The 19,755-nt window shown below is 35.0% G+C and overlaps 1 protein-coding gene across 1 annotated transcript in view; it reads right to left on the bottom strand.

The window, feature by feature from the left end:
- DGKB (diacylglycerol kinase beta) overlaps positions 1 to 19,755 on the bottom strand; it is a 363,209-nt gene that overhangs the window by 136,578 nt on the left and 206,876 nt on the right. The window contains 1 exon segment of the mRNA XM_037387123.1: positions 6,635 to 6,699. Coding sequence (XP_037243020.1) covers positions 6,635 to 6,699 — 65 coding nt within the window.

Here is a 19,755-nt window from a genome sequence, read left to right on the forward strand (position 1 = left end):
AGATTTGCTATTTACTTCAGGGATTTGAAGATTAATTGATCCAAAATGAAGTTTGAAAATCAGCGGTGAGTTTACATTGTTAGTAATCCCTAGTCCTGATTATATCTCCCCCTCCAAAAAAAGCAAGCAATATTGGATTAAAAAAACGTATTATAATGCATTTTATTTAGTGTGTGCTCATGAAAATTGGATAAAATAACCTTACTTATTTGTATAGAAATACCTGATCATACTTTATGAGCAAGCAGTAAATAGCAAGCTATAGTTTAGTAGTTTTGTTACAGTGTTTCTCATATCTGTTACTGACCCCCTTCACACGTGAATTTGCTATAAATGAAAGTAGTCAGAAACCTTTTTCTATCATTGTGTTGTTAATTATTATTTCAAATGGTGTGACTAAACAGTGGAAAAGACCAAGATTTAATCCCTATAGAGTTGTTAGCCTTTTGTAATAAAAGGCAGTAGTTTTAATTAATTAAAGAATGTGTAAAACATCCCATAGGCACTTTAATCCATAGAAAAGATTCAATGACCTACTCTGAATAATGAAACATCACCCACAATAAATTCCTTTATCAGCTTGACATCAGTGGAAGAAAATTAGATTTTAGTGACCTTTGCCTATAGCATATGGATAGACCAGTTGTGAATCAACAGTTTGTTACCTGTACAATGCACGATGGACTGATCCCTCTATATGACTCTATATGTGCGCCATGTTAAACAGTACTTTCTCCTAGACAGTGCAATGATTTTCACCCTTTAACACAGCTCTATATCTTACTTGACAATTTCTAAAGCAACTGTTTCTTTAACAACTGGGTGTCATTACATATGTTTAAAACAGATAACTTCCCTTAAAGGAAAAAAAAAACCACATTCCCATATCTTGTCAATATTAATAGTACATACTTCAGTTATTTGCTCTTAAAGGTAGAGAAGGGCAGGTGTTCACAACAATCCCCTCCAATGCCCAATAAACAGATAGCCCTTACCATTACAACAGCAGAAAACCTGACCCCATTTTAGTCCTGCAGTGGTAAATTTGACAGCTGAGGACCCTAAGAATACAAACATAAATTCTTTGCTCTGCTTAGGGTCTGATACAGCATGCTGCTTTCAGAAATGTGCTTTGAAATCACAGGGGATGCTCAAGACTTAAGGATGCCTACTTAAAATATATTTTATACAGCACACTGCCTCTAGTGCTCATGGGTCTGAATCCAAGGTTCCCCAATCACACCTGCCTCCCAGCCAACCACTACAGAGTAATGTTACAGGGAGCAAGAAGTCTCTCAAGCCTTAGCCCATTAGCACTTTCAAGAGAAATGATAAAAACATGAAATCTTGTATCAGAGAGAGGTTCACATACTGCAGATGCAGATCGCAGTCATTTTGCTCTGTAGACAGCAGACATAGGTAGGCTGAATCAGCAATATACTCCAACTACCTTCTTTTGTCCCAGCTCAGTAAAATCAAGCACACGTTATACACTTCAGGCATGTTTTCTAAAGATGAGCTACTACATGTTTGAAGTCTGACAAAAGAACATGCTGATTTTTTTTTTCTTTCCGTCTATGGATATTATAACTAAGAGCTAGGCAGAGAAGGTTGTTCTGAAAGCCATCTCTTGCTCATGTGAAAATATTTCATGCTTTACCATAAATTTGTTCAACTCACATTGCTTCATCTGATGACTGCAGTTGCAGTAACACTGCTTGAGTTCAGAGGTATTGTTCCCTGGAGTCTTATCCTTTTATAAAAAGAAACCTGTGGGTTCAATGGGACAGGTAACAGATGTCTGCAATCTGGTCTCTCTGTGGGGCCAGTGCCACCTTTTTAAGCATTCTCAGCTCAGTCACAACCAAGGAAGGGAGGAGAGGTTGGAGGAAAGTGACTGAAATGTCTGCAATTCATTAGGAATTTTGCGTTGATGATTAGTATATTCACTGCAAATAATGCAGTTGTGATTCAGCCCAAAAGACTCCATCAGACTGAAAAACTGGAAGAATAGTGAAAATATCAAAATAGTTTTGTTCTATTCAAAATGAAACATTTTGACTTTTCAATACAAAGATAAAATAAGCCAACATTAAAACAAAGGCTAAGCACATCTGAGAAGAAATATTTTATTCACCCCATGACAGATGATTTTGCAACTGGGGTTGCCTTACACAAAAAAAAAGGAAAGAGTTTATACTGATCTTTTTCAATCTCAGTCAGCAAACTAGAAACACTACTTACTTTCAATACTACTTCCTTTCAACAGCAAGTAATTCAGGGAATCTCCAATATTCAGTGGAATAACTCTGTCCTGGTTTCTTTGCTGCCAGGCTGGATTAGAGGTCTTTTACAATAAAGCTTTTGGATACAATAACAGTGTTTGCATGAGAGGTTTGGGTGTTATTTGGGGTTTTTTGTGTGGTATTTTTTTGTTTTTAAGGTCAGTCAAGATATGATACTATGATAACTACAATGTACAATGCAGTACTTATGTCGGAGCACATGGAAGATCTTGTTAAAGATCCATTTACCTGCCATTTCTCCCATCTTTTCTTTCTGTGGCCTTTCCAGATTAAACCAGTGTCACATAACATGTAGGTCAAAACAAAAGCATAACTTCCTTCATTCATATTCATTCAAAGAACACTTATTCTCATTGAGATCACTTGCACAAAGTAAATTGGTTCTTTATATTACTTAAAATTTCCCTTAGAGATTAAGTACATAGATATTGGCACAAAATAAAAGCATAATTAAGCAAGCTGAGAGGGAATCTCAAAAGTACATGGTCAGGAACATGATACAAATTGGGTTATTAGGAATAAGAACTTTTTCTGCTTTAGGATTTCTTCCTCATAAAAGATGAAAATAGATTGATATTGGAAAATCTCAAGGATGATATACTTAATCCTACTTTAGTTTACTGAGACAAAGAAATATCTTTTATGCTACAGGGTGCCAGAGAGTCAAATTAGCATGCCTAAGTTAACTGAATATTATTTTAGAATAGTTAATATCAATGTGAATTATTTTTTGTTGAATGTATTCTTTGTTTCCCTGTATATATTCCAGTCACATAACTCATACATCTGTTATTCCCAGCATCGAGTCTATGATGTTTACACAGATCTCCCTGCAGGGCATTTTGGCCTAACTGAATCGTTATTTCAACAGTATGTCCTAGTTTAATGATACTGTTACTTGAAATGCTGTTTTTTGCAAGTTTTCTCCCTCCAGGGGTTAACTCAGCCCTTCTACACTGAAAGCAGAAAATCTGACCCTACTCTTAAACTGGAGATGCTGGGAAGTGAACTTGGCTTTCTCAAGCACGGGGTTCTCAGCACTTCAGACCTGTGCAGTGGGTAATGTGACAGCTGAGATTCTGGGTTTTATGATCACATTTAAATCTTAATGCAATGTCAGCACTGGTTTTTGATAACATCAGCTAATGATCATAAGATACGATTATTTAAAATGGCATACTAGGATTCATTCTTTTGACAGAGGTGAGGATGCTACTGTGTTCTCACTTCCATTCTTTTCTATTTGACCATCACCAGAAGACAAATTCTTCTCTTGCAGATCCATTTTTAGGAACAAGTAATGAATATTTTAACATCACTGTTAGACATTTACGCTGAGCCTTATTTGGGAAACAATATGGAGCCATTCCATACTGAAGTTTACAAGTATAACATTTTGAAGTGATTAAGAAATATATTAAGTGTTTTTCAGTGAAATTTAAGCTTCTGAACAGAGAAGACCCTTTTGATAAAGGGACTTGACTACAATTTAATAAGAAAGTGAAACAAACAGGTGCTTCATTGAAAAGAAATGTCATAAGGTAGCTGCTAAGTCATTTGAAGATTTAAGAAACAACAGATAAGGTAGATTTTTAATTCATGAGTATTTACACATATTTAAACTTAGATATTCCAAAGACCTAAATGTCTGTGCATCTCTAGGCAGTTTAGAAATCCACATGTTGATTTCTTTCTTTCTGAGTAAGTCAGTAATACTAAAGTCTTTGTGTCCAAAATCCATAAACACTGCTCAGTTTCAAAATGTGTCAGAGTTCGTAATAATTAGTCACCTACTTCCAAAGCACTCCACAATATCAGCTAGTAGTCATTAAAGCATCTTTCTAAGCCTTGTGATTTGCTCTAATCTTCATTTTGAGAAGGTAAACAACTACAGAAAGATTCTGTTTTCACACAGGAGTACACATCAGGAGCTTCCCTATTGGTATGCTCTACCTACATGTGGAACTTGGGATGAGTGTCAAGAAATGCCCTTATGAATTTCATGATCATTACCAGGATATAATGCAAAAGTTTCTCCAACGCCCAACTTAACCTAACTCACTGAAGCAGATACAACACCCTTGGATTTCAAAAGACCTCTGCACACAGTATAAACTTAAAGTTTCTCTTTAGTGAGGAAACTTTCTACATGTTCATTTTCAAAGTAGAACCTCAGTGTGAGGACCGGCTTTACAAAACTGAATGATAGCTGTGGGAGCTCCAAACCTAGGAAAACCAGGCAAGAGAAAATTAACATAAAACAGTGAAAGAATTAGCTTTTTAAATCACGACAGATATTTGCATGTGACAATGTAGGATTTTCAAATGAGTAAGTGCCATCAGCTATGGAGCCCACTATGAATCTGACTTGAGTTGGACTTGCTGATCCTAAATCATTTAGATTGCACAGAAAACTCCAGAGTCTGGTGAATTAAGTCTTGTGGTTTAGCAGACATCTGAAAAAGGTTTTTATTTTCACACACTGCATGAAAATGTTGCTGCAACATATTACGGAGTGTTGCCACATGCAAACAACTGTTAGTAGAACAAACTATTTGTAAACTAACATCATCTGGAAAATCCTATTTAAAAAAATAGAAATCTGATGTTTTTTCTCACCACACAAAAGAAGAAACATTTTAAAACATCAGCCTCTATTACACTATTTTGGTCAAGTCTTTATGTTCTTTTTTAGAAATCCATAATCTTTCTGAATAGTCTTTCAAGTCCCAGAGAATCATTGCTTTTTTCAAGTTCTTTCAATATCACAGTACCAAAGCACATAGGGACTGGAACTATATATTTTTGTAATTAATTTCCTTAAGATAATGTTAGAAACATCAGGTTCCTTAAAATATAGATGAATTTCAAGGTGAGTCTGCTAGCAGATGTTATTAATGACATATGATTTATTGTGACATGAAATCTGATCTGAAACTCATGTTATTAGCTGAGCTTTTTATAAATTATAATTGCCAACTGCTGAAAATATGCTGAAAGACCACTGATAAACTAGCTTCATCTTCAGGGCCTAGAATATCTGCATTTGCTAAATGTCCAATATCTCTAGTCCTGCTGAATGAGTATAATACATTGGGATGTGCAGATCAGGCTTGAGTTCAGATCTTTTCATAGCATAATTCTTTCAGAATAAGAAGCACCAGAGGTAGGAGGAGGAGGTCATAGAAAATCAATGTCTACTGTGGAACTTTAAAAGAGACATACACTCAGGTTTATAGTATGTCATTGCATAGATGTTAAACAGATTGAGTATTTAAGAAAAAAGTCCCCATCTGACTGTTAAACGTAAAATTCATACTTTCAACATGAAAACAGTAAGAAGTTAGAAAATATTTAAACATCATTCTGTACAGCTCTAAGACGACAGCACAAACAGCATATTTTATCATCCTAAAGTCTATGAAGATTTGCATCTACACAAGAGTTTCTAGGTCACCCCCATGGAAAACTAAAAAAAAAAAAAAGTCTGTGGGTAGACTGACAATCAGAAAACACTTATGTTAATAATTGTTTCTCAATACTCTCTGTTTATTCCAAATAACTTCATATCTTACTTTCCTCTCCCCACATACTTTTCAATGCTCATTAAAGTTTCTGAAATGTTGCTTTTACCCATCAAAACTTATGTTCTAAGTTACCCAAATAAGAAGAGACAAACATAAGCACTGCGTTATGAATATTATCTACTTAACAAACCAGATATTGAAAGAAGGTGAATTGACAGCACATGTTGTAATACATTTTTAATCTCCAGAAAAGCTCTGAGATAACATTTCAAAAACCAACACAAGGAACAGATGCAAAGTCTCATTCCTGACTTTTTTACATATCCAAAGTTGTTTAATGATAAAAGCATTTATGTGCAAAATGGCATTCACTTGCCCTTACTAAGAGTATATATGGAAAAGCCCCCTGTCAATGTACCAGTGTGCATGTGGGAATGAAACATAAGGATCACCATCTGCAGCTGTCTAATAAGCGTTCTTCAGTGCCTAATGGCAAAGTGTCAATTCAGGGATCCTCAGATACCACAATGCATCATCTTCTCCATGGTAGTTTTACAAGTCAAACATTTCACATGTGAGAACAGTTTATTTATAATGCTATTCATTTCAGTTGAAATACCAGATATAAAATAGTTACACTACAAGCAGTCTGGGAGTATATACGTAATATAAAAAGCATCAATTTCCTCTCTTTTATAAGAATCAATATTTTAAAGGATGTGCAAAATTTAACCCCTCATGGAACATACCTTAACAACATGGAAAGAACCTTTTATTATGAAAATATTTTTAGATTCTTACCTACTGTTGAACTTCTCTGGATGTTTTTCTCTCATGATATGGAATCTGTGAGCAATTGAAGCATCCTAACAGGAAAAAGAAAACCACAATCTATTATGTCAGGAAAACTGCAAAACAGAGAACCAAACTGTAAACAAGGCATATTGTTTGTAAGGTGCTTTGTGAACTGTCATTTTTAACTAGAGCAATACTCCTACCACTTAGAAAGTTTACAGATACACTGACCCAAGAATGGGATATATCTGAACTTAATCACTTATTACATTTGCTTATTATTCTTTTCTGCAAACCAGACATTGCAGTTATGTTCACTGAAAGTGTCTTCAACTTCTATACAGCAAGTATCATCCAGATATGGTGAAGGTTTGCAGTAAGACAGCTCATGCAGTTCTTGTAGGAATGCTAAATAAAGTCTATGAAATCTTTAGTTCAGTCACTTTAGTAAAAGTGACTGATAGATTCTGCATTTACATGATAGGCATACAGCATGATACTTGCATACAGCAATTCAATAGCTTTCTGTAACATTTGGTAGAAAATGGGAGTAAATGCCATGAGAAGCCCCATTTGCTATACGTCAGGGTGTGAAATGACATGGGAGACAAAATGGATTTACATTTTAAAGACACTTGTTAATTAAATATATTTTATAAAAACATTTAATATTGTAGTAAATTATGTTTATACATTTAAATAATGTGTATGTGAAATGAAATAGCTGTATGAAATACTTACATGTGTATAACATTTTAAAACAAATCAAACCATTGTGGTGGTGCATGTTGCTGAAAATATTTGGAACCAATGTGCTAGAATCACTTTTCACAGCATATTTATACCTCCTTTGCAGGTATGAAAATAATGTATTCCTCATTCCAGATCATGTAATATTTATTTCACATACTAATCATTAAAAAATTACAAACTGGGAATTAAGAACGTAAAAAGTTTTTTCCATCCTTTAATGTATGTATTAAATGAGGTGTGAGAGTACGCAATCTACCAACTCTTCCATCTTGCAGGAGATATGAAACACGGAAAAATTCATTTGGACTGTGTTTTTATAATTATGCTTTAAAATACTGCATATATAAGAATATAAATACAAGAGTTAGTTCAGCTAGTAAGAAATTTAAATTAATTTGAGTTTCCATGTAAATAGAGTTTGACAAAACCAACAAAAAAAACTATTACTGTAATCAACTAATTTTTTATATCAAAAAATGTCATTTACCAGCTTAAAAGATTATGGAAATATAAACCCAAAGAATCTGAGAGAAGTATTACATTCAATATGCAGTCTGTATCTAGCAACATTTTCAGGGATTTTCAAACAATGATAATTAACAATTGGGGGGGGGGGACCCAAATTGAATACTTTATTGAAATTTTATATTATTGCTGATTCTAAACATGACTATAATATTTTGTTCAAAATCATTATTTTTAAAAAATCAATGGTAATATAAATCTTAAATAAGCAAGCAAGCATTTAGTGCAGCTATATAGGTACCCACTAACAAACACGGCTGCAACACTGTTTGTCTAACATCGTTTTTTTATTTACTAGAGTCCTAAGCAAGGCGCGCTCTGGAAAACAGACTGGTCCGATCTTCAAGGTTTGGTTTATTAACTCAAGGGTATTAAAAAAAATATATAAACTTTAATATCACAGCAAAGATAAAATTGTTCAGATAGATTGATATTTAAATAAATTAAGATTATGAATAAAAAAGCAGTACATAAGTCATAATACTTTACACACACTCACCCTACATAAGGATATCGCATAGCATAGTATTTTTAGGCAAAACTTGTGATCCCTGATCAAATGAAATATGTAAGTGTTATCACTAAATGTATTGACTCCATCAAAATACTTGTATTCATGACCCTGTTACAAAGTTTCTAAAGATGAACATAGTTAGTTGCTTTATGCACATTACCATTACTTATTTATTTTTCTATTATCTTTAAGAATAGAATTGTCAATTAACGTTTGGCTGTTCCTTGAGGAAAACACAGCAAAAATCCCTAGTGAATGGGCTGGTGTTGGTCATGAAATGCCTTATTGTTCTGTCCTGTCATCCAAACTGTCACGTGAAACTTTTAGCTCTATATTCCCAAACTGCACTCATCATTATTTTACATTTATTTTTATGTGTAATTTTATAAGGCAAATATCCACAAGTATCCAGGAGATCCCACAGTTCTCAGAGACAGATGAAATAAAGCTGACAGTAAACCCTGAGACATCACACTTCTAAAGAAAGCCTGCCAGCTGAACTAAAGTAATAACTCTGTTAACTTTAGAAAGACCCATCATTCATACTTTATCCCACATTAGATGTGCCAACATTAGAAAAGTATATTTGTTAGCAAGTTCTATATGAAAAAGAAATAAAAGGACTACTGTTGTAGTTAACCTTTAATTTTCTACACACTGAAGCAAAAGAGAGACCCAAGACAAAATGAATAGAAGAGTAGCAGCATATTTGACAGAAACTAGGAAACACTAATCAAGGACTAACTGTCTAATGAATGAAATGAAAAGGCTAATGTGCTTACTCATGCATAACAAATGTAAGGCACAAACAAGCTAGGGATCAATGCCCACTGCAGATGGCAAACAGGCAGTTGTTTCCATGCAAGGTTGACTTGATCAAAATTTTCCCCTGCCTGAACATTTTCTGATTCCAAAATGGATCAACTAACTTAATGAGATGAGAGGTAAAAAAAGTAATACACAAAGCTCATTTTGACAGGCAGAATACAAGACAGGCAGATGTCAGAATATTTCATTAAAAAATAATAAAAAATTGTTAAAAGGCTATTTTTTATTAATGGAGACTGTAAACTAGAGTAGTAACTACACACAGATACGCTCAGAAGTTGGGGAGGCACTACAGCTCTCTTCAGTTTATACTGCCCAACTGCTTTTTAAACCCTTAATTCATTCCAATGAACAGAGTCTTTAGATTCCCTAGCAGAAGGACCACTTCCCAGCCATAACTCCATGGTATAGGAAAATCTTAAACCAGCCCATGTGGGTTGCATGTTAGCAAAATAAACCTTTGTTCTATGGCGGGGTGGGAGGAAGAAAAGATTAAAAAAGAAAAAACTACACTGAGTTTTCTGTTTTCCAAAAGTCTACAATCTTTTATTTGTTAAGATAGTAGCATATAGACTAGTATAAATAAATTAAAAACAATGGGAAAAATTGAAAGTAATGGGAACTTGAGAATGGGGAGGAATGCATGTTCTGTCTTCTGAGAGCTGTAGGAATTACCAGATGCCATCCCTGAATCCTGAGGAACAACCATTAAAAATTTTGTATTTCTGGATGAGGAGAGCAGAGGGTCCTTCACTGTGAGCTGTTTTGGCTACGTTTGATATTTGATTCATTTTAGCAGACTTCATTCAGCTATTTCATAATGAGGCATCTAGCCCAACCTTATCAGAGGATAAAATCATTGTTAGACCAGTAGACAATTAATTTATTATTTGTGTCACAAACTATATTAAAATCACCTGATTAACTATACTGAGAAACAGAGCAATATACACATACACAGTAAGTCAAATACTGTTTGCATATTGTCACCTTAATATGCTGACCTTTCCCGGTACCTGGTATTTTGCATGGCCAGTAAAATATGAGAAATTATTTTCGTATTTTATAATAAAATTGATGTAAAAGAGAAACCCAAGGAGTCAGTGAAGCAAACTCATGTGCTTTGTGATGAACAGGTTTTTTAGAAAGGTCATTTGCCAGTCAGATGCTGGTCTATAATTAATATAACCTGTGGGCATTATTTATTAATTTTTTATTAATAAATTTATGTGTCCTAGTCTGAAATAGTTTTCCAGCAGTATTATCTGAATCTAAATATTTTCTGCTTTTAAAAGTAACACAAGTACACACAAATATGCCTAAAATTTGCAAGAGCTTTATTATTAACAATAATCTGAGGAGACACAATGCTGTCAGGCCTGTTGCAAGGTGAAAGGAGGAGAAAGATCTTATAGGATCACTGTAATATGAATCTAGCACCTTTCATTACACCCATGCTTCAGTCACAAAGCTCATTTTATACCTAAAGCATTGTAACATTTTTCACCAAAGCACCCAAGATTGGAGATTATTTTTTTTTCAGGAACACTTCTGCATTAAAATCAATGCTGGTGCACAAAGTAATGCTGAATACAGAGCATTTGAAGCAGAACCAAGTAACTAATTAGTGTGTTTCTGAGAATATTACATGAATATTTGAGTTGTATGCTAGTATTCTAAAATACTTTTTTTAAAATACACAATATTTTTAGTCATTTACATGTCATATGCAATATATAACAATAGCCTAGATTATGATGTTTTCTCTGAACTTTCATTTCACAGTATGACCATTCTAATCTGAAAAAACCTACCACACCTTGTTCTCTTCTGTATGCCTGTCTAGTTTAGATGGTTTCACTGCTGTAGTGTTTTTAAAGCAGAGATGAAGGAATGGGTGTTTCAAGAACACAAAATGCAGTTTATCCCGGTTTAAATTCTACAGAATTGTAAACAGACCCTTAAAAAAATGTACATCTATATCTCCCAAATATTCAACCTGGACATAAGCATGATGAACACCCTTAAATTGAACCTGTTCGGAGTCTGAAGTAGCTGGACTATCCTTCTTATATCTCACTCAGGTTTGTTTTAAATCCTGACAGTGAAGACAAGATAGAGAACAGACAGAGCATATCTGAATCTACTCCTAGGAAATGGAAAAAATATTTTAATTGAACTAGGACATTTCTCAAAGTGACCTGCCAAGAAGAAAAGAAGCTTAAGTTGCTACACCTCTTTAATACCTTATGATTGACTTACACACATATATATTCATCTTTTTAATGGGTATTAGCATTACCGGAAAGCAATCTGAAGCAGACTTTTCAGAGGAGTAACCTTATACATTGTGAATAACCTTATAGAAAGATTAATGCATTTAATATATATCTATCTATAAGCTTGCTGTGATTAAAATTTCCATTAAATAATAATTTTTATGCTGGTGAACAAACAAATGACCAATGTGCATGTTCTTTGGATATAAATGGTATGATTATTTTTTTCTAAGATGTTTCTTTAATTAAGGCTTAATGGATCCACAAGGCTAGGAAGCTTAAGGGATAATTCAGCAACCTGTAATCTTTGGATCAGAATGCAAATCTAACCCGTACAACCAGTTAGCTCACATCAGTTATTAATGTGGAATAATACAGATGTACAAAAAGTATCATTGCAAATAGATTAAAAAAGGTTGCTGTAGTGGCTTAAGACTAAAAATTATTTTCTGGATAAACAAACATCCTTACGGTTATGCATTCCACTTTCTGCACATGCACACAAAAAGCAAAAAACATAGATGCATCCTTTGTTTTAACACGTCCTACCCTGTAATAATCAAAAGTCTCAGATAAGCAAACAATATGGCTAGTATTGAACCATTAGAGGAACAAGTCTAGAAAAAAGTACTCTTGAATCAAGCTGTCATTTCATATTTGACTCCCAGGTGTTTTTGATTAAATTACACATTAATCTGAAAGACAAAGTAAGATATCATTAAAAAAAAACAAAAAACATTAATACTTTTTTTTTTTTTTTTGTGAAACACTAGATACTATAGTCATCTTAGTTTCTACTGGTATTCCAAGCCAGTATGTCTGAGGAAGATAATAGCTTGAGAAGGTCAGAGCAAGAGGAGATCTCAAGATCTTTTTGATGCAGGTTTGCTAAAAGATACTGATAATTCTTCTTAGTAAGAAAAAATCTGAAAATAATAAATATCTAAGAAACTTGTGTTCCTGGTTTTCCAAGAAAACCACAGAAACCATCAAGATAATGTGAATAATTTTGTGATATTCTTGACACCCAGCTCTCTGATGGTCACGTTTAAATACATTTCAGCTGTATATGTATTACTGTCAAGTGACAGTTCATATTTTAAATACTCATTTAAGTAGGTACTGTCTCTAAACCCAGGATGAAACATCAGTAACCACAGTATTTATAAATGACAGGCAAAAGACCAGAGGATGGTATAGCTGGAAATTTGAACAAAATATTTGGAACAGGCCTTCAAATGTAAGCGTATTTCCTTTCCCTTTTCATTCAAAATGAAATCCCTGTTGAGTTTCTGACATTATATATATCTGTAATTTGGTACTAGAATGTTTCACACAGACACAAAGTAGAAGCCATTTTGCAGGAAAAGATGTGTTTGCAAAAATAAACCACAACCCACTCCTATGTTCTGCCTATGTATAACTCTATAACATGTTGACACCTACACAAAATGACTAATCACAATTTACTATTGATCAATTCATATAGGGTAACCACATGTCCCAGCTGTGTAGGAACAGGTCCAGGGGCCAGTCCTGTAAGAGAAACCTTTGTACTAGTATCTCAAGGACTTTCTTTGAGGAGCTATTTTACTATTAAGAAACTAATACTAAATTTCTATGTCTCTATCATAATCAAATTCACTAATCACATTCAAGGCCCATCAAAGATGACTGTGAGATAAGATTATTATCAGACTAGATGACTATAGCAAACTTTGCCCCATGACCCAATACAATACAGAACTCATGTACTCTTGTAAGATGAGTTCTGCCGAGGATACACTGTGTTACTGAGCACATTTTCCTTTCTTTATATTTGGCCACCCTAAATTTACTGTAACTAGAGAAGGGTTCTTCTAGATCCATGCAGAGTGTTTATGTGGTCACTAAAAAGAGAAGAAAAAAAGTGATCACATGGCAATTAGCCAACTTAGCCATATAGACAGTGTATTAAATATCTTCTATATTAGAAAGATCTCTGTGGTAAACCTTTAGTAGCATTTCTGATAACTGCTGATGGAGAACTATGTTGAAATTGTCCCAAATTATCCTGCACAATGAGTTTGAGAATAACACAGTCAAGGACACAGCTAAGATTGAAAGTCAATATAAGCAATGCAATGCAGTGGAATTGGCTGTGTTGCTTTAGCTGCTCTTCAGAAACACACAGTGATGGCTCACAGATACCTTCAGTAAAAGGCACAGAAACAGTTTACATTAAGAGCCTGTCCACCTTGAAAGGAATGCCTAGACTTTTTATGCCCAGTGCCTTTGCAGTTCTGCAGAAAGAAAAGTAATTCTCCCCAAAAAATCAACTACTAAGCAGGCTTTTTGTGAAATAATAATTATTGCCATCACACTAAAAACTTAACATAAAGAAAAAGGCATGTTTGGGATAAAGAATAATGGCTTGTGCAGTGTCTAGAAAAACTAAAGTCAACTTATTTATGGTCTTCAAACACTGTCCTAACAAAAAAACCCACCAAAACATGTACACACAAAAAATCAAAACCTTTTGGTTATTTTCATTTTGAGCTTTAAGTTGTCATTAGAGTAGTATTCTCAGGGGCTAAATTTAGGCACCTAAACTGGCAGGATGATCTTTCTATCCTCCCAGTATGCTTAAAAGTAAAAACAAAGCTCTTTGGAAAGGTTCTTCCAAAAGGCACATAGACAAGCTTCTGTTCTGGATCATCATTTGGAAATCTTTTGTTAATCATACAAGAAGCTGAGCACATCTAGCTTCCTAACTTTATGAAACTATGCTTGAAATGCAACAGTTTGAGCAGTCCTTCACTGGGGTTCAAGCCAAAACTTGTATCACCACCTATTTTATATGCTTATTTGCTTGATAGGGATCAAATAATAAATGTTTACCTGACTTCTCCTTAGCAACTTCCCATAACTTGTTAGTCAAAGCCTTGGCAACAGAGCCTTATAATTTTAATACATATTTATGTTATTCATTTGTTTCCATAGCAGATATTTATTTTATAAGAAGTATGCAAACCACTGAAACATCTCTCATTGATTTACACTCTGAAAGAATATTTTTCTCTTAATTGAAAAAGGTCACTGTTTTCCTCAATCATTATACTTTCAATTTGAAATTTAGATTTTTGTATATTATTTATTATCTTCCCTATGGGACAAAAAATATTAATTTATTAAAACCCCAACATACTCATAAATTAGGGCTAGATGCTAAGATTATTTATCTACAGATGTTCTCTCTCTCTCTTCACTGATTCACGTCAAACTTTTTCAGGTCCTCTCCCTCACATATTTTATATACCCTCTTTACTCTTTCTTAGAGGTCTAAAAGCAACTTTTTTGACTTTTGCTCAGTATCTGCATTTATTTTTGTGTTGCATCAATCAGAACATTTTCTGAATCCTACATTATTTTCTTGGGTTTTCGTTCACCTGTGTTATTTACAACTAAGCAGACATACAGCTGCCACACACAGCTTTTCTTCATCTCCTTTTGACTGACTTCCATTTTAAAGTGTTTTTCATTTGGGTCAAGATTTTTCTTTGGAAAGATTACATGGTTGCCCTGTTTGCCTTTTCTAATTGCATTATCATTGACATTCTTCACCTTCACCATCTTCTCCATTTGACTTGTGGTAAATGAGCCAAACTTCTGGGGTATTCTGCCCTAAAAAAGGATGGTTAACATGTACATGTCTACATAACCACCTTTCTCAGACATATTGTTTCCACCATCTCCAAATTTACCTGGGTAATAAGGCTAGACATTCAGATATAAAATCCATCAACAATGTACTGGCCTAAATGCCCTTGTTTTCACTTGGGATTTCACCACCACCACCAGAACCCCACCACCCAGCCACCCCCAAAAATACAATCAATCCTGCTTGTATGATTATGATATTAATTTTCCCCCTTGCTTCTGCTCCTTAGTTGTTTTTTTATATATATATTCCACTGCAGCCTGCTATTTAAACACTTGTTGCAAAGTATCTGGAATGGCAGAACAAGCTGTTTTCTCTCATGGAATTTAGGACTGCTTAGGCTCAAATGCTGTTAGTTCAGAAGCACAAAAAAACTCAAGCATAGGGGTTGGGTTTTTTGTTTGTTTGTTTTTGAGTTATGGTCCTCCACAATTTTATGTTGCCAACCTTTCATGCAGTCTTAATCCTAATTACTCCATAAGCTGTTCTGAAATGAGCAGCTGTAGAATATTCCAATATGGAAAGAAACCCAAGTTCTCACTGCCAAATGCCTGATGTAACATCTAAATGACTACATACCAAGTCCACAGTAGTGCCATGTCCTGAGGGCAAACTCTTTCGTCCACAGTTTGAGTGGGTGACATTTGCAAGGATATTTTGTCCTTTGGCCTTCAGTTCTTGCCATCATTTGCTGATACATCTTGGTTTGCAGTCCTGGCAAAGTGTATAAACTTCCTAATTTCCACACAGGCTTCTACAGGGGTTGCTTGAAGCTTCCTTCCTCCTTTCGCCCCTACTAATCTAGGCCACATCCTCATACCAGTAAGCACCTGGGATCCAGTACAGACCTTAAGGGTCTGTCAAAGTATGAGACAGCTGTGGGAAGGCAATATCAGCAACCAAAGAGCATGCTTGTAGGCTCTAGGCAATGCTGCCTTGGTGGGGGAAGAGCAAGAGGTATCTTACTCTTTTCAAGTGTTTAAGCATATGAAATATTTGTATAGCCTTCGAGGGCTTTCAAGTTCTAAAGAAGCAGCAGAAGAGTCTAATGGAAGTATCTACACATGGCCTGGTTTTCCCTAGTACTCACAGCAAATGCAAAAGAGCCAGACTGCCTTACAGCAGTGAGGTCACAGGGAAAATGGCAGAAGAGTTTTGTATCAAAAGTGAGACAAAGCTATTTATCAGGTAGCTTTAAAATAAGTGTGCAGCTGAGAAGCTTCCAAGAATTATGAGCTAGATTCCAAGATTATGAGTAAGTTATTCATACCAAGGCTACCCCCACCAGAATGGTTTCTATGAGTATCTAAAAGGGTACTGCAGAAACAATGAAATTAAACTGGTCATAAAGATATTAGACTGAACAGATTAGACCCTAGTAGATCAACTTGATCACACATTGGGTTTTTTTGCTACTGTTACTCAAATTCGTAACTTTAAAGGTGAATGCATACTAGTCTTCATAAACAGTGCAAGTGGTCAGACTCCTTCCTGGAAAGCAAAACCAAATCACATACCAAATGGCAATGACCAGTATTTCCATGAAAAGAGTAGGTTAATATTCTCTGAAATATGCCTGGTATTCAAAAAAATTAATATAATTAGTTCATATAAACAGTGTTTGCTAGCATTGATCTCAAGTTAAGTAAAACCTAGGTTCTGCAGTGATGCCTATCTGAAATGCAAACTAGACTAAAAACTGGAACTTGATGTCATCTTACTGAGCATTTAGGGGCTGAAAAAGGTATTCTGTATGAGTATATAAAATCCTGCATTCCAAAAAATCATAAAGCATGCTATGGCTTATGGAATGAAAAGCCTTTTCTCAACTTAGTATTTGGATATATGGAAAAGTGTTAAAATATGTCCAAACAGGACTGTGTCTATATGGTAGGTGTAGTCAAATTTTGAAAAACTGATTCACATATATTTTCCTCCTGAAATAGATAAAGCTTTCTCTATACCTGATTTGAATAAACAATTTAGCTATGTAAAACATTGTACAGAGATGATCTACCCAGCATATGGCACACTGAGGTTATGCAGTACCTATATTTGTAGTCTCTGGACATGAAAAGGCTTTGAGGTTAAATATGTATTCCACAGAGAGGTTCTATTATAAGGGTATAAAGGGAATAAATCACAGATTATTATCAGAATGTTGATACTCAGGGACAACAACAAAAGTTATTATTTTTGTACTGAAATCACTAATAATTTAGAACTGTAAACATTTTTAAACAAAACTAACACACAGTTAAAATTGGCTTCAACTGAAAAGGAAAAAACACCCAGCAACTTTAGAAACTACCCATTATATTTTTCACTATTAAGCAATCTCCCAGCAAAATAAAAATAAAACCATTCTTGATGTGGGAGAAACCCCTGGAAACTGCACTAAAGCCCTTTGTTATGATTTCACACATACAGAATTTTGAACCCAAGAAATAAAAATGTCCAAATTGCTTTAGAAGTGCTGGACTGATCCTTCAGAGAGGGCTGAAGAAATGTTTTTGTTGCCTTTCCCATGCCATAGATCCAAGTTTGCAGAAGACTAGTGAAAAAGTCTAGAGAAGTTTATGATGAGTGCAACTGATAAATTCCTCAAATTTTCCAGCAAAAAAATCCCCCCTCTCAAGTGTGCACTTGCATAATGCTTTTTGCTTAACCATCTGGACAGGCTCAGTGCGTCATGGTTGTTTAGCAACTTACGGCTTTCATGGTAACTTTGAATATATTATACCAGTATCCTATTCTCAGTCTAAAATTGTTTGGGAGGATTCTATGTCTGCATAAAACCTCCTTGCGTAAGTCCCATTTACTCAGGGTTTCCAAAACAGATGAAGTTTTGCAGAAGGCTAAGTTGTTTACACTAAATACTAGGGTACAATTCCCCAAATTAATTATGTAGTTTACAGATTTACTCCCCAACGATCAAACTAAGGGTGCAGCAAGCTGTATGCAGAGGCAGGAACAAGTAGGGTGGGAAAATAAATTCTTTAGTTTCTTTCTTCTCTGAAGCCAGTATCTCTTGAAATAATGGTCTCATTTCAGATGAGCCACAGAATGTGAAACCACGTATGTGCAAAAGAGGTATTATAAATATGCAGAAAGGCCAATCTATACTTTTCTTTGCACGTATATCACATTTTTAACACATGACTAGAGAGCTTTGTAATTTTGAAAATCTGCTGATATAGTGATTTTGGCTTCTGCAGGTCAGTTTGGGAGACAACTAAAGCACATGTTCAAAGTCAGGTCCATAAAATTTCATTGCAAACAACTTGAATGGGACAGTTCCTCTGAACCAGGCCAGATAGTTACACTATAAATGTGTTTTACACAGAAAACCACACTGTTTTTTGATAACAATAACTCAATTTGTTTCACGAGATAGAAGACCTAAATAAATTTTTAGTCTAAATGAAAGCCTAATCAAATCATCCTTCAACTTTTTACCTTGTAACCAGCAATGCAGTAGGCTGAAAGCTGCTCCTAGATTTGCAAATCAAAAAGCACCTGTTTGTAAAGTGCCGCTTTGCTCAGCTACTTAAATAATGTAATCAATACAAAATGACAAGCTAGTATTCCCAAATTTGCTGCACAGTAAGCAGACACTTGTCTCGCCAATGTTTGTAATAAGTAATCCTTCTAATTATAGCTAAGACAAATGTAGTTAATATTAACTTTTACTCAAGCATAAATATCACATTCATATGACATAAGAAGTTATCTAGAAGCAAGAACATTTTAATGGTTATAACTACTTTGTATAATATTAGCATTAATAAGGGCAATGTAAATCAGTTAAATTCTACTTTTGCTAGTGTTTTAGTTTTGCTAATGAACAATTAAAGCCTATGAAAACTTATGCAATTGTCCTGGTTTCAGCTGGGATAGCGCTAATTTTCTTCTTAGCAGCTGGTGCAGTGCTGTGTTTTGGATTTGGTGTGAGAACAATGTTGACAGCACACGGATGTTCTTGGTCGTTGCTGGGTGATGTTTATATTAAGCCAAGGACTTTCCAGTTTCTAAGGCCCTGCCAGCGAAAGGGCTGGAGGGGCACAAGAAACTGGGAGGGGACACAGCCAGGACAGCTGACCTGAACTAGCCAAGGAGGTATCCCATACCATATGACATGATGCTGAGTATATGCAAGCTGGGGGAAGAAGGAGGAAGGGGGAGACATTTGGCATTATGGTGCTTGTCTTCCCAAGTAACTGTTACACATGATGCAGCCTGGCTCTCCTGGGGATGGCTGAGCACCTGCCTGCCCATGGCAAGCAGTGAATGAATTCCTTGGTTTGCTTTGCTTGCGTGCATGGCTTTTGCTTTACCTGTTAAACTGTCTTTATCTCTACACATGAGTTTTTTCACTTGTACTCTTTTGATCCTCTCTGGCATCCCACTGTGGGGAAGTGAGCGAGCACCTGTGTCGGACTTGGTTGATGGCCAGGGTTAAACCCTGACAGCAATTTAAAGACCAGTGCAAGCAAAATGTTTCCAAACTTCTGGAAAAGTCTGAAGC

Source organism: Falco rusticolus, chromosome 4, assembly GCF_015220075.1.
Source record: "Falco rusticolus isolate bFalRus1 chromosome 4, bFalRus1.pri, whole genome shotgun sequence".
NCBI lineage: Eukaryota > Metazoa > Chordata > Aves > Falconiformes > Falconidae > Falco > Falco rusticolus.